At 40.3% G+C, this 22,331-nt stretch overlaps 1 protein-coding gene across 1 annotated transcript; it reads left to right on the forward strand.

Moving 5' to 3' along the window:
• The first annotated feature begins 17,469 nt into the window (after positions 1-17,469).
• LOC136245751 (uncharacterized) lies at positions 17,470-20,750 on the forward strand. Its single transcript, XM_066037230.1, has 4 exons — positions 17,470-17,576; positions 19,168-19,509; positions 20,050-20,268; positions 20,388-20,750. The coding sequence occupies exons 2-4, from the start codon at positions 19,174-19,176 to the stop codon at positions 20,481-20,483; spliced, it is 651 nt and encodes a 216-aa protein (XP_065893302.1). The 5' UTR covers positions 17,470-17,576; positions 19,168-19,173; the 3' UTR covers positions 20,484-20,750.
• Positions 20,751-22,331: the final 1,581 nt, after the last annotated feature.

Raw genomic sequence — 22,331 nt, forward strand, 5'->3', positions numbered from 1 at the left:
AGCACCAGTGTCTAGTTTGAACTGAACAACTTTGGTATCCAGAGTCACTGTAACATACCAAGACGATTCTGAACTGGTTGCCATGGCATCTAGGAATGCAGTATCAAGGGACAGTTCTTCAACAGGAGGTAGTTTCTCACTGGGTGTGGTATCTACAGATAATTCATCAGTGGGTGAAGTGTCGACTGAAAATGCTTGTTTCTTAGTCTTGGAAAAACAAAGTGAGCTGTAATGCCCTCTTCTGTTACATCTGTGGCATGTGGCACTGGTAGCTGGACACTTAACACCTTCTGGATGTCTACTATGACCACACCTACTGCATGCTTGTGCAGATTGTTGTCTGTCTGGCAACATGCCTCCTCTGAGTTGCTGTGGGTGGGGTGTGGTTTTTCCACCAATGGCTCTCTTGTTGGAATACTTGGATACAGCATCCACTACTACAGGATCTTGCATAGTCCCTTCACCTTTTAACTGACGTTGCTGATCTTGTACAGCTTCGTTCAAACGTACTGCCTTCTTAGCTTTGTCGAGCGTTAGTTCCGGGTCGAGCTGAAGGCGTTTGGAAATGGCTTCATCTCTTATTCCAACAACAATTCTGTCACGGAGCATCTCTTCTGTTAAGTTTCCGTACTCACAAGTCTCTACTAAGGCATAAAGCTCGGAGATGTACTGCTCCACCGTTTCACCAGGTAATTGGTTGCGACGATTAAATTTGGCTCTTTCAAAAATTACGTTCCTTCTAACTTTGAAGAACCCGTCAAGTTTGGCCAGGACAGTGTCATATTTCTTTCGTTCTTCACTAGTAATTCGCGTGGAAGTTAGAACGTTGTCGGCATTTTCTCCCATCGTATACAACAGTGTGCTCACTTGTCGAGTTTCAGATTCTCCCGATAAACCAGACGCTTCTCTAAACTGTTCGAATCTTCTTTTCCATTTGGACCAGCTGTCTGGATTATTGAAGTCGAAAGGTTCCGGCGTTTTCAACTGAATGCCAGCCATCCCACTTCTGACACCATGTGGCGGTTGCTGCGGTGCGTTCACTAACAAGTCAAACAATTATTAATAATTCTGTTAATCAATACAACAATCACCAGCACACTCAAGATTACAAACTCATGATAATTACAATCACGCGACTCTACTCTACATTACATCACTCTAAGAAGTCTGTTCATTACGTAATACCACATAGGGAACTTAATCAATGACTTGTTTTTACTAGTATGTGAGTTGTTTTTGCTTACTTTGACTTCAGAATGTATACAGTCTGGGGCCCAGCCTTTCTAATCGGCATAAATCAGTATGTAACTACACTACAAAGGAAACAAGTTGTAGGATAATCTTAGTATTGTACTATAGGCTAATTATAATCATAGTGTATTCATAGCAATGGTTGTAAGGCCACTTCAACTAAATCTTTTGTTTCTCGGGCAAAATTCAGCCAAATAAAGGTCAGTAGGTCGGTAAAATAAAAATAAAAATAGGCTATTTTGCTAGCTGAAGAGTGATATTGTGAGTCAAACGGTGGCTAAGCTACATTACGGTTGCTGTATCACTTGCGAGTAGGCAGCTATATGTTGAGATATTTAGTGTTACCTATACATTTTGAGAGCTTAAAGATAAATTTGCAACTCCTTCGTGGCGTTGCCACTCTTTGCAAGGTGATCACGTGATTAACATAATTATTTTATACTGAAAAATATAGTTGGTCGGGCCCGAGAAACAAAATTTAGTTGAAGTGGCCTAAGTAGGATCACGTGTGTGTGTGTGTGTGATTTAATTTTTTTTTACAGTTACAATACAAATTACTCTACAACTAAACTACAAACACAATTAATTACAACAGGGGTTTGGGGAAAGGAAAATCAGAGTCCTCACACTGCAAAGCCCAGTACCGTAAAATCATACGGGCATTGTTGGTCCATAAAGAAACTGATTAGGATTTAATTGGTTATCACGTTCCTACATGGCGCTGCGAGCAGTTTTCAGACCCGTGTAGCCGTCAACGCAACCATCGTCATCGCCCTTCAAACTCTACTGGATTATTGTAACCACTCAACTGGTTCCCCGGTGCCGGTTAGAGGCACCACAGAAGCGGTGATACTTTGTCGTACATTGTGACTGTTCCTTCCGCCATATTTCTCTCCCACTTAGCACCGATCTGCCAAGTTCACCCAACCACCAAGAATTCCCTATGTGTTCAGACAAGGTGATTTACCTAAGTTAGACATACAAATAGATCGCGGTTCAGACTTTGCTGCATGGCAAGCTCAGTGGGAATCGTACATGAGTCTTTCGGGACTGTCAGAAGAAAGTGCAGATAAGAAAGTCCAATCGCTAAACCTGTGTTTTTCCAGAGCACTGACTCTCCATTGTTCAAAATCTCAGCCTTTCTGATACCGAGAAAGTAGACGTTGCAGCAATCATAAGCGCCATCAAAAAATATATAGATGGCCACATTAATGAGTCAGTGGAGCGTAGAAACTTTCGTAGACGTAGTCAACAGCCTGGAGAGATCTTCGATGACTTCGTATTAGCGCTTCGCGAACTGGTCAAGACATGTAACTTTTGTTCGAACGATTGTACACGCAAGAACATACGCGATCAAATTATTGAAGGTATCCTCGACGGGGCTACAGTTGAAGATCTCTTGCAGGAGAAAGACTTGACCCTTGACAGGGCTATGCAGGTATGCCAAGCCAAAGAAGCAGCTAAGAGACAGCGGGCAAGCATGTCTAGCGGATACCATGACTCAGTTGCAGCGTTAAAAAACCCACCGCCATCCCGCCAGGCAACCTCCAGTCACCCACCAACCTGTTCAGGATGTGGTAACAAGCCTCACTTCGGAGGTCGTTCACGGTGCCCTGCCTTTGGCCTGTCTTGTGCGGCAAATTGGGTCATTTTGCTAAGGTATGCCGTAGCAAACTGCCACAACCAGATACCACACACACCAACACCAGTTGGTGCCAATGTCCTGTCACTCCTTTCCACCATCCGTCATGTGACTACCACTGATCAGGTCCCCAAGATTACTCTCAACATCTCTTCGCTTAATGGAGCTACAGCCACTACCGTTTTGCCAGACTTAGGGGCAGACATCTCTGCAGCTGGTGAAAAAATACTAGTTCATCTGAATGAACACATTGATAACCTCCTGCCATCCACCATGGTCCCCAAAACTGCTAATGGTACGGAAATGCACCCCGTGGGAAAACTGCCCATCTGCCTTAAACTTGGCAACACAGAATTCTCCGATGACCTACACATTTATCCGGATGTTTGCGGAATCCTTATATCATGGAAAGCCTGCAAGAACCTCGGCATACTACCAGACTGTTATCCACACCCACTGGCTTCCACTAAAGCTATCTGTACCACAACCCTTGATGAATCACCTACCAACATCATCTCCACTGATGCAGGCACTTCCATGCTCACCAAAGACTCCATAATTAATGAATTCCCCAGAGTATTCGATGGCATTATTAGAGCTATGGATGGTGAGCAATTCCACATCCACTTGACAAGTGATGCCAAACCATTTTGTGTGACATCTCCCCGATCTATACCCTTCGCATATCGTGATAAGTTAGCTGCAGAACTAGAATTGTTACAGGAACAGCACATCATTGCCCCTGTTACTGAACCAACAGATTGGTGTGCCCCATTGTAGTTACCCCCCCCCAAAAAACAGTGACTCCATCCGTATGTGTGTGGACTTGTTCCATTTGAACTGCTTTGTGAGACGAGAAAGATACCAGTCATGCTCCCCAGCAGAGGCTGTAGCAGACATGGCTGCAAGCAATGCGAAATTCTTTACAGTCTTAGATGCTAGAAAGGGATACCATCAATGTCCATTAGATGCACAAAGCCAACTTTTGACAACCTTCATAACTCCGTTTGGTAGGTTCAAGTACCTTCGGGCCCCTTACGGCATATCATCAATCTCTGAACATTATGATCGACGCATGGCAGAAGCGTTCACAGGACTTAGTGGATTTCGAAGAATCGTTGATGATATTGTTATATGTGACAGCGATGCCACACAACATGCTGCCCATGTCAGAGCATTCCTTGAAAGATGTGTCGACAAACAGATTGCTCTCAACTCAGACAAGTGCCACTTCTCCCAGAGCACTGTTACCTTTGAGGGCTTTCGCATCTCCAGTGATGGCTACCAGATTGACAAGACCATCACTGAAGCTATATCCAGTTTTCCCACACCAAACAACCGCACTGATCTCCGATCCTTCTTCGGACTAACTAATCAATTGTCTGCTTCCACTAACACTATCTCTCCGTTGCTTACTCCACTCCGACCCCTCCTGAGCCCAAAAAATGGCTTCCTTTGGTCATCCACTCATGAACAAGCATTTCAAGCAGCAAAAAAACACCTCACAGTTGCACCAATTCTATCTTTCTTTGACTTGCACAAACCCACTAAGCTGTGCACAGATGCCAGTCACCATGGCTTGGGCTTCATATTACAGCAACAAAACCCTGATGGTAAATGGAATCTACCATCAGGGTTTTGTTGGTTCACGCTTCCTCTCTGACACTGAGTCTCGATACGCCATCATAGAATTAGAAATGCTGGCAGTCTGCTGGGCTATTCAGAGATGTCACCTATTCTTAGCTGGACTGCAGCACTTCCAAGTTGTTACAGACCACAACCCACTAATTCCTATCTTGAACAGCCACAGGCTGGATGAAATCGAAAATCCCCGTTTACAATGCTTACGCACTTGAGTAATGGGTTACAACTTCACTGCTATATGGCTCAAAGGAAGCAACAACAATGCACCTGACGGATTGTCCAGACACCCAGTGTCAGAACCATCACCCTGTGACATGTTGGCTGAAGTGGACACCTTCAATCAACCAGAACCATCAATCTCAGAGATTAGGGCCTTCACTACCTCTACTCAAACAAATCCTCACCTTGAGACGTTGCTTAAGGCTGCCAAGGAAGACCCCGAATATCAACAACTACGACAGTTTATCCTAGACGGATTCCCCTCACACCGTTCACAATTGCCTGACTCATGTAAGAGGTACTGGTCAGTCCGGGATCACCTTACCATTGATGATAACTTAATAGTATATGGGTGTCGCTTACTCATACCCACCAAATTGCGCTCAGAAATTCTCACTCAGCTTCATGAGTCCCATCAAGGATCAATTAGAACCAAGCAGAGAGCACGCCTCTCAGTTTACTGGCCTGGAATAGACAATGATATTGACAATGTAATCCTCTCCTGTAAACAATGTCAAGACCATCTTCCAAGCAACCCTAAAGAGCCTATTATCCAAAAGCCACAACCAGCAAGACGATTCCAAGAAATCGCTGTAGACCTCTACTCACATGCAGGGCACACATACTTAGTTATTGTGGACTGTCTCACAGACCGGCCAGCTGTGATATCTCTAGACCATGGTACTGCATCTCAACAAGTAATCGTAGCTATCCATCAATCCTTCTGCCGCACAGCCATCCCAGATGTTGTATGGTCAGATGGTGGTCCCCAGTTTATCTCAAAACAATTCAATGACTTTGCTAGTCGATGGGGCTTTCGTCATGTTGTCTCTTCACCCCGCTACCCCCAGAGCAATGGGAAAGTTGAAGCTACAGTCAAATCTATGAAGAAGCTACTACGCACTTGCTGGACAGGGAGACAGTGGATTATGAAAAATTCTGCAGAGCTCTGTTGCAGTACAAAAACACTCCCAGCAGAAAAGATGGGCTATCTCCTGCACAAAAACTATTTGGGAATCCAGTGCAAGACATTCTACCAGCTCACCATCATGCCTTCTCACCAGAGTGGCAACGTCCTCTTGCAATGGCAGAACAACAGCATCAAGATAATCTGGCATCATCTGCTAAATTCTACAATCAACAGGCCCACACACTGCCTGACATCATCGTTGGATCACATGTTGCTGTCCAAAATCCCCAAAGTAAAGCTTTGGACATCTATGGTATCGTCACTGAGATCAACCCACAACGTCGCTACTACATTAAGACTAAAGGGACTAAAGGGGGCAGAGTGTTAGTTCGCAATCACTGCTTTCTTCATCGCCGTGTTCCACTGTCAATCCCAGACAAAACACTACTTACAACGCAAGGAGAACCTGAGCCATCACAGCCACCTCTGCGCAGATCCTCCCGCACTAATCCTACCAGAAGACTTATTGAAGACCCTGATTGGAACTAACCTCTTATAGTGTTTGTGACAGTACCCTCCCACAAACACTTGTTGGGAGGGAGATGTAGGGTAATCTTAGTATTGTATTATAGGCTAATTATAATCATAGTGTATTCATAGCAATGGTTGTAAGTAGGATCACGTGTGTGTATGATTTAATTGGTTATCAGGTTCCTACACAAGTATGGTGACAAGCTTAGTCTAAGCAGAATCTAAAGGAATTTTATGCAGTGTGTGAGGAGCAAACATTTAGATACATCAAGGAGTGAACATCAATGATTCATTAACAGAGTAGTGGACTAATGCCAGATATCTCAACTTGAGTAGTGAGTTGAATCCAGGATGGAGTCTATTTTACAGAATGGAATGCTTTCTGAATCAAAACTTGCAGCTTAGCTAACTGTTATCATTGCTGAAATTGCATTTTATCAGTGGAACCTCCAGGAAAATGGAATAGGATAATAATAAAATATTAATACTGAGCTGTCTCATGCAGTGGTTGTTCTATTATCTGATATATCAAGCAGGTCTCTTCAATCCATTTATTGCATGACCAAGGCAAGTTTTATTACTACAATACAGTAGCCAATTGGATGTCAGTTGTTTCTGCTGATCTTGACAAGCCATAAATAGTTTAGAAGACCACTCAATTCTTCAGTTTCAGAGCATAACATCTACAGAGAAATTAACTTGAAAGTTACTGGTGACAGGAAAAGGCTAGGTGATCATGACTTTATTCAGTCTAATAAACAGAATAATTATATGGTTGATTGAGGGAGGTATCACTTTCAGAATGCTCAGACAACCAGCAATGAGATGCATGGATTCATCAAATTTTTTTTGCGGTTGGAGACATTATCCAAAAAGCAAACTGACTGTATAATATTAATTCATATTTTCTAAATTTTAAACCTGTATATAAATAATTAAATTTTTCTTAGTCAATAGAAGTCCTAGAATAAGATGGGAGAGAAAATTTATCTTTACCTATACTGTACAACTTCAAAGGAAAATGAAGAAAACATACAGACAAATCAATAAAATTAGTACAACTACAATAAGGTGAATTACAGATTTAAATACTTAATATGAATTAGAGCTTCAGATAATTATTGCTCCAAAGCAAAATTAAAAAACAAAGACTAGTGAGATCTTGGCTAATTAATGACAGTGGTTGGAGATTAAAAGGGTGGTAACTTCTTGTTTTTGAATATGTTGCAAAGTGGAGGTACAAATCAAAATGGGATATCAATTTCATTATGAAAAATTTGTATGCATAAATAACCTAGCAATACTGTATTCATTTGTCCTCCACTTAAATATGCTACAACAACCTTGAAATCTCAACTCTAGAGTAGATCCAACACAGAGCAGCCCGCACTGTAACAAACACATGTGATCCCACTGTAATTTCATGGATCAACTGGACTGGGAATCACTTGAAAATAGACGAACAAATTTAACCTGTTTTGTTTGAAGTGAAGCGTGTGAAATGTTACACCTAGGATTCTTAGGTGGTATGTAATTAATGTGAGCGTTCCATTTCGGGTCTGACTAGATACATTGAAATTACACACACATCTTGGTCCAAATCACATTTGCCTGGTGGCTATGGGCATGGTTTCACATGCATAGAAGTCCTATATTTGAGATTTGGTTGATCTTGGAGTTTTCGCATTTAGCCTGATTCAAGGCTAGCAGTCAGACTCATCCTTGAATTAGTGCATCAGAAAAATCAGCTCACTATTGATGAATACAGCATTAGTCCACTGCACTGGCTGTTAATAACTCCATGAATACACTTCAGTGATGTTTGCAGAATATAGCCTCCTTGCGGTCTGCCAAAATATTTGCTCCTCACATACTGCACAAAATTCTTCAAGTTTTAATTCAGCTGGCTCTTTCCTGTTACCAGTCACAGTGTCTTCCTGCTTGCTTTATTTGTACACTGACTTATGACTTGAAAAGCCAGCCCAGACTGTTTTCTAACGTCAAAATAAGCAAAACAGCTCACTTAAAGTGCCCTTCTTGATATATCCGTAGATGAACCATGGATGAACATCACTGATACAGCTCATCCCACAATTAATACTTCATTACTAATGACAACCAACAAGAACCCACAATTGATCCTTTAATTCTTTTTATCTTATGTTTAATCATCCACTGGAGGTGCCACTGATAACTTGTAAGGGCAGTTTCAGCAATGGTAAGTTGTAAGCTTCAATTTGAGAAAGCGTTCTGTTCCGTGGCTTAGTCCATCATTCCGTTCCGTTCCATAGAATAGACCCCACCTAATTATAGACCAATCAGCCTCACCTCTCCTATTGTTAAAATTATGGAAAGTATTATCAAGGACAAAATAATGGAACACATGGTTAAATATAATTTATTCACTCCTCACCAACAAGGTTTCACTGCTGGAAGATCTTGTGTTACCCAACTGCTCACTGCCTTAAACTGTTGGACCAAATCTCTTGAACAGGGCCACTCAGTTGACATTATTTATTTCGATTTTGCTAAGGCCTTTGATTCAGTCCCTCACGCTCAATTACTCACTAACCTGGAGTCATATGGCCTAACAGGGAACCTCCTAGGCTGGTTAAAAGGCTTTTTAGTGGGCAGAAAGCAAAGAGTAGTTATTAATGGTGAAACTTCATTTTGGTGTAATGTTCTCAGTGGTGTGCCTCAAGGCTCTGTGCTTGGTCCGCTGTTGTTTAATATTTATGTTTAACGACATTCCTATCCAAGTCAGTAGTTCTGTCTTACAATTTACAGGATGCTCAGGATTTTCAGCAGTTACAAGATGATATCAACAAGTTGTTGGCTTGGGCCAACAAGTGGCAACTAAGGTTTAACATCTCTAAATGCTTCTTACTGCATCTTGGTCCACCACATGAGTATGGCGAGTACAATATTCAGGGTACAATAATATCTTTCAGTGATACAATCAAAGATCTTGGGGTACTTATTGATGACAACTTTAAATTTCATTCCCATGCCACATCTGTGATCTCCAAAGCTAATCGGACACTGGATATTATTCGGAAGACCTTTCATTTCACAGATAACCACATGTTTGTTACTCTTCACAAGTTTTTGTTAAGACCAGTGATTGAGTATGGCAACATTATCTGGGGGTCACACTATACAGTCTTGACCAACAAAACATCGAAAAGATCTAGTGTAGAGCTACTAGAACACTTGCTGGCTTGAAAGACACCCCTTACACAGAACGTTTACGTATACTGGGCTTACCTTCATTGCAATATCATCGACTAAGAGGTGATATGATACTACTATACCGTCTTGTTAACAATGATATTGGCATTGATTTTTCCGACCTTTTACCATCTCCTCAGTCACTTCTACTAGAGGCCACATGTATAAGCTATATAAGCCCCATGCTACCACCAGGGCAAGATGTCACTTTTTTTAGTAAGAGCAGTAAATTCTTGGAACAGTTTACCAGATTATGTAGTTACGGCACAGTCTCTAAATGTATTTAAGAACCAGCTTGATGATTTCTTCTCAGATCAAATGACTCAAATTGATTTTTAATTATATTGTACTAACTTTAGTCTTAAGTTACCCTTTTTTGTAATGATAAGGTATCACAGGCTTTTGCCTTCTTTCCTTTTTACACAAAATAATAATAATAATAATAGTAGGTTGGTCGCCCGCCAGTCATTGTGATTTCCCTCCAAGAAACATGGCACACCCTATACCAAGACACTTTCACTAATGCGATGTTCCATCTCTTTCTTTACTTCGTTCTGCCATCTTAGCTATCCGGGACAGTAGGACCATGAGACCTGAACATGGAGGGATTTTTTTCCTTAGTTTGGCCCTTTTCTGTTACACTTTATTTGGTCAGTAATTTTAAGTCTTAGGCTCAGGTATCACTTTATTAGGTTAGGAGAATTCTAAAGGCTGCAGCACATGTTGCTGTCAGACCTTCAGTGCTGGTCACTGTAAAGCAGTACAATAACAATAATAATGTGGAGCGCCCCACTACCTCTGCTGAACTGCGCCTGGCAGAGGTTCAGCTTGACTCATCTGTTTAATGTGTTTATTTTATTTTATATCTGTTGGTTTAATGTGCTCGTGTATGTAATAAATAAATTTAAAAAATTAAAAATCGTGATTTCCAAGAACGCTGTCTAGAGTCACGGCACCGTGACTGGTGCTAAAGTCACGGCGAAGTCAACCAGAATTCACACAGTAGTTGTATGAAGGTAAGTTTTTGTTGAGTTTGAGGCGGGCTAGGGTTGGCAGGGTCTAGTATTCCCCGAGCATTCGACTTTAGGGCACGCGCCTAGTAGTATTCCCCGAGCATTCAACTTTAGGGGATTCGCCTGGTAGTATGCCCCTAGCATTCGACTTTAGGGGATGTGCCTTGTACTTTAGAGTTAGGGTTAGGGTAAGGGTTCAGGTTTAGTTTCTTCTTTATTGGTGTTATTTATATAGGCTTCTTCATGAATGACATATATAAGGTACAAACTAAGGGAGTAGGGTAGCTGGAACCGCAGTGATACACTGGTAGAGCGCTGGGCTAGAGTATGGGTATCACTCTTTTCACCCTATTTCATAACCCTACAGAACTTAGATAAAAACGGTGAACCAAAAGGCGAAAAAAAAGTGCAATATTGAAGGGGGATCGAACCCAGGATCTGTCACGCTGCAGATGGTCCCCCGCCGCAAGTGGTCCGGCCGGACCAACTACCGCGCCTCAAGTAGTCCGGCCGGACCATGTAAAGTTGCTGCAGATGGTCCGCCCTGCTGCAGCTGGTCCCCCCAATGAAATCTCCACTATCAGCTTCCCAGTCAGTACTAGCTCAATGCCTTGATCAAAACGCACTGCCCTCCACGAAATACGAGTCCTGGAAGCGAAATTCGAGTCAAATGCTTAAGCATATAATCGTGCATTGTTTTACATTTGCACGTGGTTTTTACTTCGTGTACGCGTTGTGGGCACCAGTGTCTCTTTCGACCCCACCTTTCAAAATACTAACAAAACATACTCCAATGGAGCAGTCAGTCAAATACTTTAATGGAACAGTCACCACTATGACATGGCTATGACATGGCTTAGTGTCATGTAGTCATCCACATACAGTTGCCAGCAGTATGTGACAGGATAACACTAAGATGCATCTCCGGAAGAAGCTACAAATAAAGCTTCTGGGAACTTCCATCACTTTGGTGTAACTTGTATAATGCTCAATTTACCATCTTCACTTACCGGAGGACATGACACACCAACAGAACAGTTGGCTATAGTTTTGTCACTTCTATAATAAAACATGAGTTAATCTCTATACTCTGATTTAGGCTGCATGGAGTATGGGTTAGACAGCTGTTCTACCAATGGTGAAAACCATTAATTCACTTGGATATATAGGCTTGGACAATGATTGGGAATTACTAGCTGCATGTTTCACGCCTCATACGCAGCTTCAATAGCTATAGACAATAATTTTTTGAAAATGCACTAAAATGTCAGTTTCATCGAAAATGATATATACAGGCATGCAGGCTATAGCTGAAGGCTTCTATTCTAGTCTTAGTATGTAAACTTTAAATTCTCCCTAATGTAGTATAGTGACCTTACACAGCAAAAATAGTGTTCCAATACTACATATTCTAACCCCGTCTTTATTCAGTATTGGAACAACTATTTTTAAAAACTTCCTTATAACGAGACAAAACGAACCTCAAATCTATAAATGACTCTAATGTTATTCACTATTTGGGGCTGTGGTCTATTTTTGTTTGAGCCTAGGCAGCATTTTTGGACTATTAGTTCCAACACCTAAACATAGACGGAATAAATACAGTCAGTATTTGTGTATGAATTATGCTGTGTTAAGTGGTTCTTATACAAGCCAATAAGTTAGTAAAGTGTGACACATAATAATTTAATCGAATCACCGCACACAATGGTTGTATTGTTCTATCCATATCTTATACCTGTTTACTTGGTTAAACACTGCAACATTTTTATCAGTTTCAAAAATCAATGTGCAGGCTGTTCAAACTTGACCACCTCTCAATGTTAAAAACCAATGTTTAAATTTTGAACTGGATTTTTGAGCACTGCTCAAAAGTTAATAGGCTATTTCCAAAGCATAATTAACTCAAGCCTAGCAGAGAATAACCAAATCTGTTATTCACTTTAGATGTGCTTTGCACTTAGAGCAACTGATTATGACAACCAGCAAGGATTAACATTTTAAGACTTACTTATGTAGAAAATCAGGTACAATTACAGCAGATACTGTATACACAGCAATGTTACTTAGCAGTTTTCAACAGATTTGTGTGCATGTATGTGTGGAGTCAGTAGAGGTGACCAAGCTGAATGAGTTGTACAAGAAAATATTGGGACAAAAGGTGGAATTGGAATTTTATTTTTATTTCAAATTATTGTGATAATGAGTCAGTGCTAGTACTTTCACACTTTCCATTTCTTGAATGCTGCATATAGCTAGTTGAGATTCATACCAGCATTGGTAAAATTTGCATTTAGTAGGTTCTCTATAATATCCACTGTTTTACCATAAATGTGTGAAAGCATCAGAGTTGTGACCAGACCACCCTCACTGTTGGCCAGTGTTACTGTAGGATGATTACCAATCAAGTTAAATAATTGCCAAATCTGAAAGCTCCACTTGATGTCCATGCATGTAGCTATTTAAGTTACTGTATATTTCACCATTTTACGCAGGGTCATGGGTGTCACATGGTTATATAGGAAAGGTTTCACTATGTTCATAACAACACTTCACAATAGTACTGACATACAATTCATCGTGAAGATTGTACTGGCCACTCAAAGTTGCAGGACTCTAAAAGAGTATACATGCAACATAAAATAATATTATTAATTAAGTGTGAGTAAGTTAGTTACTGATCACAATATGATCATTACAAACAATTATCCTTGAAAACGATATCTGGTATCTCTATTGCTTGATATGACATTCTCTTCTTGTGCATTATACTCCTTGACTATGCAGCATGGTCAATAGCTGTAAAGGGCTCAAATACTTTAATTACAAGTGGAACAAAAAATTAGGAATTTTCAATATGAGTAGGGATCAAAGTAATAAAAAGTACTGAAACAAGAGAGATTATCTACCACCTGAAGTCATGCTAGTACACACGTTATCGCTACTTCAGTTGCCAAGATTTAAGATATAATGGCACTGAAGTAGGGATTACGTGTGTACTAGCATGACTTCAGGTGGTAGATAATCTCTCTTGTTTCAGTACTTTTTATTACTTTGATCCCTACTCATATTGAAAATTCCTAATTTTTTGTTCCACTTGTTTGTGTACTTTTTACAAACATTGCATGAATCTTATCTTTTATGTGCATGCAGTTTCTATTACACAGGACACTAAAGTTACTATTTCTTCAATGTCCATGGTTTGCTAGCTATGTTGTAGACAACATTACCTGTGTTTAGATTCTTTGCACAGTTTCTCAATATTAGAAAAGTAGTACTTGCTGGTTGAGGATCTAGTAGCAGCACAGGATTTGGCAACATCCTTGCGGTAATGTTCTTTAGTGCTCTCTGCAGAATCCACACGAGACTTTTCCAAGTCTTGATGGTAGTGTTCCCTTTTCTTTTTTGCAACTTCAGTGCGAGACTTTTCCAAGTCTTGATGGTAGTATTCCCTTTGCTTTTCCGCTGACTCAATGCGAGACTTTGCCAAATCTTTGTTAAATGATGTTTTGGTGGCTTCAGCTGATTTCTCACGCGACGCTGTTACATTTTTGTAGTACTCATTAGCATGACGCTGTGATCGGCATTCACTGCTGTACTTGTCCTTTCTCTCTGAGAGTATAGACTCTCTCTATGAGCTTCATAGTACGCCCTGTTATTCTCCTTCTTTCTACTCTTCCGCGCCGCTTCCTTCGAAGGCATTGCCGCACCCAATATTGCCTCAGAGAAAACACACAAAGCAATAATAACCACAATACCCTTAGCTAACGCTATTTTGCTACGAATTATTTCTAATATCGCTCAAATACTTGAGGTAGATACGTTGTTTACAGCAAAGAAATGCGTTTACAAATGCAAGCAATATTAATTTTGCCGGTTAACTTTGCCAGAAACAAAAGATATAAGTTGCTAAATATATTCACTTACACGTACAAAGCTTCCCGATTGTGAACAGCTCGCTCTTCCTGCTCAAAATCAACTTCGAACTTTCAACCACGTGTATTCGAATATTTACTGCGAAGATTATGATTACTCTATTTAGCGAGCACTCTTATTGAAACGGACGGCGCCGTACATTGAAGCCATTTTGTGGAGTTATTAACACTACCTGTAGTGAATCCAGGACGATGGCGACATTAAAGTACGATGAAAGGTAAGACCCTAGCGCAAGGATTGTATTTCTATCGGTGTAGGAAAGGTTTAATCTATAGGCAAAGCGAGCCGTTTTCATGCAAGAAGTAGGACTGTAGCTGTTGCCATCTTCCCGCTAGGCCTGGCTGAAGGCATCAGTTAGGGAGTCAGTCACTAGAAAATTCGATCAGATAGATTTTTTTAAAATTCATGGAAACTCATAGGATGCATTTCGTGCCGTTTTGAAGGAGAAATCGTGCTTCACTTTTGTAATACAATACTGCTGAATCGCCGAGATGGTTTTGCAAGTCTGCTTTTGGTGCGTAATTTTTTGGCAGGAAATCGTGAACCTTGACGATCCCTACCATTAAGTACTACCGTACTTAATGATAGATGGTGAAATTGCAGTTCCAATTTACAACTGCTACATTGATTCAGATGGCACTGACGTTCCTGGTGACTTAATGACTACAATATCTGCTCATCGTGGACTGTATAGTGTTGTGCATGAGATCAGTGAAGGTGTTACTGTACTTGTATGAAAATCTGGCTCCTAATTTAATCATGCTTCATGTCAACGACATAAGATTACCTTCCAAGAACCTCTTATAATTGCATTTACGTGATGTGTATTAAGCCATTATACATTTCATCATCATTTAGACAGCACTGTAGCTGTAATGCATGCATGTAGGTACATTATATATATATAATTATATGCTCAGGTATCACAGCTGATAAAACTCCAGTAGCCTCTTGCTCTGCCAGTGGATTGTGCCAGTCAACTTCAATACTGTGAACACTAATAGTTAGCTACTAATAATAGTATCTGCTAAAGTTTTGTTATTATGTCATTTATATGTAATTTATCTTGTTGGAATTAAGCTGTTTAATTGTACAGTGGAACCTTTCTAATATGGATATTGTAGGATCCAGAATTTTTGGCCACTTTTTGCAGTAATATAGAAATTTTCCTTTTTTCAGAGGTAAAAATGTATTGACCAGGCTGGTTGGGACCTAAAATTTTGTCCTTATTATGGAGGTTTTTTTCTATTGTGTCCTTAATTCGGGGAGTTTGTTAAGAGAGGTTCCACTGTATGTACTAGCTAGCTATAGTGTTTTTACCCCTAATGTTTACAGCAGCTGATCCAGGGGTTATCAAAGGGGGTGCACCAGTATATGGAGTAGGGACCTGTGCCCCCCAGAAGCTAAAGCAAATTTGTAGGACACAATATCTTGAATGGTTTAGATCAAACTGCTTTTTATGTGGACTATACATTGATCAAGAGTTGTATAGAGTGACAATCATGCCAGTAGATTATTATTATCATTATAGGCCTAAAGAATGGCATACACAAGCTCGCATGCATTTTATTTGCAAGATATCCTTAGCAGGCTAAATGTACCAATGTAACTGTAGATGTTAGGTGACTGTTCTATTAAAGCGTTGGCTGACTGCTCTATTAGAGTATCTCGCGATCTTGCATGTATAACACGTACGCACGCTAGTAATTATAAGGCTACCTCGAAGGCCACAATGGAACGAGAAGCTATAGGTCGGTACAGTGGGGTACTTTGTGCCTAGCCTTACGCCTTCTCAAAGATCTATGATCGAGTTTATGATAAAGTCAGTGGGGGACCACTTATGGCAGAGGGGGACCAACTGTGGCGGCGTAAGTTGTCCGGGGGGGACAAGTTGCAGTGCTGCAAGTAGTCCGGGGGGACCAAGTATGGTTGCTGCAACTGGTCCGGGGGGACTGATTTTGGGGGGACCGGTTGTAGCATGACAAATCCCAGTGTGATGGTCCAGTGTTCTACCGATTATGCTACCGCTGCTAGCTCCCTTGATTCCCTTTTTTTTGTATCTTATAAATGTGACTAACGAAATAAGCTGTATATAGTAAGAAGGACCTAACCCTAAAGGTGAAGAAGAAACCAAAGCTGAACCCTAACCCTAACGATAACACTACTAGACGCTTCCCCTAAAGTCTACTACTCGTGGCAACTACTGGACGCTTCCCCTAAAGTCTACTACTCGCGGCAACTACTGGACGCATCCCCTAAAGTCGACTACTCGCGGAAACTACTAGATGCATGCCCTAAAGTCGAAGAGAGAGAACAACAACTACAGTAGGAAGTCTGGATGCTTTTGAGCTTAATATTACGTAAGGATTATGAAAGGTGGTGAAAAGAGTGAAACCCGCTAGAGTATGGGACGTCCTGGGTTCGATCCTCGCTTTAGCCAAACTTTTTTTTTCGTTTTCTTAGGTTTTTTGTCTAAGTTTTTTTTTATTCGCGTGATTGCCGTGACTCTAGGCACAGCCTTCCAAGAAACGTCCAGCCGCACGTAACCGAGTAGAGAATTTTTGTGGCTAATTTAAATCGATATTAAAGCGGAATTCACGCGCACAGATTTCTAACCAATCAAATGAATCCATTTTTATTTTAGGCTGTGCCTAGAGTCACGACAATCACGTGATGAATTTTAAAAAAACTTAGACAAAAAACCTAAGACAACGAAAAAAATTTTGGCTAAAGCGAGGATCGAACCTGGGGGGTCCCATACACACTCTAGCTATACGGTCCCCAATGAAAAAATCGACTTTCACCAAATAATTTCTTTACTACTGCAGGATACTTAGCTTGTTGTATTGATATTTGAACCACTACAAATCAGAAGCCGCGAGTCTTTTAAACTCTTTTATTATTATTATTATTATTATTATCAAATTTACCACAATGGAAGGCATACACAAAAGGCAAAGCCTGTACAAGGTGTCAGCCACAAAAAAGAACACTACAACTACAAAAATATACAACAAACAAATAATTACAAAACTGCACAACAATACAAAAACATCAATTAACACACACATAATGGTATAATGAATGCCGGAAGGATTTGGATTTGGATCATTGAGGATGGTTAATGGTACAGAATTCCACAGAAAGACATCGTATTTTCGCCGGCGTATTGCGTGATTTGCAGTAAAAACATGGAATTGTAAGTGCAGTATATTTATTTATTTATTTGTAATGTACAGGACTCAGAATTGAGTATATGGTACATGTAAACAGTGGCGGATCAAGGAATTTATAAAGGGGTTTCCAGTTTAGAAGGTGGAGATATACACTGACATGAGATACGCAAAAGTTTGCACTGCCTTGTCTGGTTTGGTAAGGTGAGACCAAAAAACCGTAACTATTAATCGTGAGCAGCCTAGCTACCGGGCGTGACCTCAGTAGCGCCGGGAACTTACCAGTGTTTTGATACGCTAATCATGTTTACTGTTAAACGGAACTGGTGGGCTGAAATCGAAAGTATATAGTTACCACAACTTGGGTGGGGCTTGTTATCTTGATGCAGCTATATAGCTACGAACACACGCAGTTGCTAGCTGTAGCATTGTTATTATCGTTATTTGGTATAATCACACAGACGTCAGCTTAATCTCAAAGGTCCCTAGTGGAATTTAATAATAGAAAATCAATGTATTATGGTGGGTATCAGTTAAATCGTCGAAGGGAAAACAAACAAAAAAAACACTAAATTCTGAGCCGCGTAGGCCTTTCCTTGGATTCACGAAATCCAAACAAACAGCGGCCACAGCATGCAGCCGGCCGAAGCAGCAATCAACAACTTGCTGTGAAGACAATTAAGAGACCAGGCAGTTACAATTGTTAGCTATATGTAGGCCTGTCATAACGAGTTAGCTACGATAAAACAAACCTGTAGGGTGGTGGCCTTGTGCAGTGATATAGTACCGCAGCCAGTTTTTTTTTTTTACCCGGGGTAACCAGCACCCCTTGCCACCACCCCTAGCACGCAGCCAGTGAGGTTTTTCTGCGTCTTGCGTGACTCTTTAATGAAGCATCATCTAATAGCCGATCCGTCAGCTGGATCACATTCACTCCGTCAGTTGAATCCATTTTAAGCTTATTAGCCACTGTGAATACACCGAGCAACAAAGCGATTAGTTAGAGATACAGAGGGGTGACGTCGAAAATCACGTACATGATGTTTGCTTACACTACACAGTAAAAACAGATGTGCTGTAACACACCTAAGTGTGCTGTTTCACAAAAACAGCACACTTAGCCTAGGTGTGTTATTTCAGAAACTTCAACACACCAGTGTGCTAAATTGACTAGCTACATTGAAAAACAGCACACTTTGATTAGCACACTTTGATTATCACACTTGAACGTGCAATTTTAGCACACCAGCGTGCTGCTTAACAGAAACAGCACACTACTGTGTTATTTTAGCACGTTAGCGTGTTGTTTACGGTATTTCTTTTATGACGAATTCCATTCGTTTCGTGACGTAATAGTATAAATTCACCTTGCGTGCAAGTGCACATACCTATGCGTAGTGAAATACTAGGCCATCACATGCACTAAACTTAGATGAACAGTCGGTGTATATAACAGCCTGTACCATGCAGCTACATAGTAGAAGCCAATTGGACATTCAAATAATAAAATTTAAAATTAAAGCTTTCCAGCTGTAGCTATGTGGCTCGATGTGGCCCTATTGGTGAAGTTCAACTGTATATGGTTTAGTTTTGTAACTACCTGTTTATACTTTGTAGCAATCTATGCAAAGCTATCTTAGCCAGAGGTTTAGAAATAAGAGGAGGTATTCAGAGCCCATTAAGAAGCCAAGCAGCAAGATAGCTGCTAAGGAGAATGCTGTCATGGTAGCAACTGAAGCAACAGTCCAAAAACCAAGAAAGTATGACAAGGTCGGCTACGACAGGGAGATGGAGTCCCTTTTAAAGGAGCTAGCCAAAGAAGACTGGGACCAATGTGATATCACCATCAACAATTTGCTAAGTTTGACACACGAGCAGAGACGTCTGCTAATAAATGGCTGCCTTATCAGAACGACAGACATCCTTGCTGACTTTCCTTTCTTCAGACATTTCAAATGGGTATGATGCATTTTGATATTGTGCTATCACTGGCAAACAACTTGTTTGCTTTTACTTGCATATAAGGGTTTTAAATGTACCGTTGGTGATCTGAAGTGATTCACTATACATGCCCTCTTAATTCAAGGTTTGGCTTTTTGAAGAACTATCTGTGATGAATTTGCCCCCACTCCGCACTGCCCCTTTGTTTTGTTAATTTTTATAAGCCTCAGGCATTGCTGTTCCCTTCTTTGTATGTAATAAAATTGTATTGATTTGCTGTATGCCTGCATGTTTTCTCCTACTGTGCTATTTCATGCAACGTGGACATTCATATTGGTCTGGAAATTTTTCATTTTATCAACTTTGCAATACTGGTAGATGGCCAAACATTGTTTCATTCTTATACTGTGTATATATACATTGGCTCAATAGTGCCAACAATAATTTTAATCCACACCACCCACATACATACATTCACGGAATACCTTGACATTTCACTGTATGTGCAAATCAGACATTGCTGCAGCAAAATTGTACTATGATGTACTATTCATACAGGTATTGGTGGAATTCGAGCAAATGTGTGGTGAAGAAGCTGTTGAGTTAATGAGAAAGAATTGGACCAAATATACCCCTCAGATATTAGCACTGGAAAGTGAGTTTGACCCTAGTGCCATGGATGAAGCAATGAACTATAAAGTTATGGATATTTTGGAGAAACGATTACGTCCACCTGGTCCCAGTGGAAAAGGTCAACAGGCATTCTCGTATTATGAGGTATCATGAATTATGCAAAAAAATACTGTGCATTTTGATACAATGTGCTTTTCTATGGTATAGCATGTACTTACAACTGTAAAAAAGGAAGCATGTCAACCTGTATCTTATTTTTATAGCCTGGAAAAAGAGTTCAGGAAGTGCTTGATGAAAAGGGTTTCACGGAGCCAAGATTGGCAAAGACCAAAGAAATGTTGAAAGCAGCCAAGGGTTGATAATTGCAGAGAAGGAATTGCTGTTTGAAGTAGACATCAATGGCTTGTCGGTTGTGGATGGGTTAATTGCCCTGCTAGCAGCGTGTTATATATTTTATGTAAAATATCCCAAATCCACTCCTGCTGCTGGTTTTCTCCTATTTTTACCGGAGATTATATTGGAATCACCTGAGAGGTCTAAGAAAACCTCAACGTATGCTTCATTAATTAACTCAATTGTTGAATGATAATATACAGCTTACCAAATTGGAACATTTAGCAAGACATTATCAGTATAATATATATAGCATTTGATCATGTAACTGTTTAAATAATAATATATTCTGCAAAATGCTCTGCCATCATATTATATATAGTATATATTATATGGATGAATGTATGTATGCATACGTATGTACACCATATGTTTCACAGGTATAATTGTAGTGCATTTTAGTCTGGCGTCAGCCACCAGGCTATCCTTATCTATAGGTTGATAAAGAGGTATAAATAATAACATGTTGTTATGGCTGTTTGTGAATGCAGTTCTGATGCCATAATATATGCAACATTGTATACAAATGATTGTAGTTTGATGCAATTATCCAATTTTTGTTGTGAATTTAGTGGACGAGATTGTTGACAGTTGATGTTCTTCAAAATATATCAAAGTCAGGGGCGGATCTAGGATTTATAAAAGGGGGGGGCTAACTCAAGGTACTAATCTCTTGGGTAGAGATGTGTGAAGCACACTTCCCAGCATGCTTCGCATGCTGGAGCTAGGGGGGTCTGGGGGCATGCCCCCCCATGAAAATTTTTGAAAATAGATGCTAAAATACTGCTATTTGGAAACATTTCCACATAAAATTCATAATATTTTCTGCCTGTAGATATTTTATATACTGCCTTTAGATTGTAGGTATGGCTCTCTGAAGCATTTTGCTAATGGAAAAGTTTGGGTAGGTTACAGACAACCAAGTACATGATGCATGCACCCCTCTCACAATTGTACAACACTGAATAGGTGCATGTTAGAATAACAATGTTGAAAGTGGAAAATTTTGAAACTTAAACAATACAATCTGAGAGCATTTTCAATGGAAATTGTGTACCTGAATTAAGTATTGCCATACATACAAACTGCACAAGTAGATGAATGAAGCACTTTAAACAGACCAATGCACTTCATTGTATGCATAGGTGCAGGTAGATTTGGAAAATTCCATAACAGAACTAACTACATGTTTCCAGTGAATGTTCTATTAGAGTAGTTAGCTGACTGCTCTATTAGAGTATCTCGATCTTGTACACCTCCAATGCTGATCCGAGTCCTTGTTGCATAAACTTTAGCATAAATCCACTGATAATACCTTGGAAAGATGTTTATAAGGTGGTTTTATGAGTATTTATTATTATTATTTTATTATTAAAGCTTAACAGTGGCCTGCACTGAAGGTCTGACAGCAACATGTGCTGCAGCCTTTGGATTAACCTCTAACATGCTGGAACTGGAGACTTAAAGATTACATGACCTAGCTAACAATAAGGTGAAACAGAAAAGGGTCAAAGAAAAGAAAAAAATCCCTCCTACCCCAGGATTCGAACTGCAGGCCACCCAATGTCTAGTCGAGCGCCACACTCAGTCTCCTCCAGGAGGGATGGATTTTCTTCCTTTAAACCTAAGTATTTATTATTATTAAAGCTTAACAGTGGCTTGCACTGAAGGTCTGACAGCAAATTTGTATTATTAGTGATCATATAATTATGCTAAGACAAAATTTCATTATAATACTCAGCATATTGATCAAGTAAAGCCTAAATATGAAGGGGGGGGCTTCAGCCCCCAAAGCCCCCCCCCGGATCCGCCCC

The sequence above is a fragment of the Dysidea avara genome, chromosome 15, assembly GCF_963678975.1.
Source record: "Dysidea avara chromosome 15, odDysAvar1.4, whole genome shotgun sequence".
Taxonomy (NCBI): domain Eukaryota; kingdom Metazoa; phylum Porifera; class Demospongiae; order Dictyoceratida; family Dysideidae; genus Dysidea; species Dysidea avara.

Bases quoted from the DNA above. Each gene is read 5' to 3' on its own strand.
- LOC136245751 (XM_066037230.1), top strand. From the start codon at position 19,174: ATGCAAAGCTATCTTAGCCAGAGGTTTAGAAATAAGAGGAGGTATTCA. The intron at 19,510-20,049 runs GTATGATGCATT...CTATTCATACAG, and splicing joins TCTTCAGACATTTCAAATGG to GTATTGGTGGAATTCGAGCA. The intron at 20,269-20,387 runs GTATCATGAATT...TTATTTTTATAG, and splicing joins AGGCATTCTCGTATTATGAG to CCTGGAAAAAGAGTTCAGGA.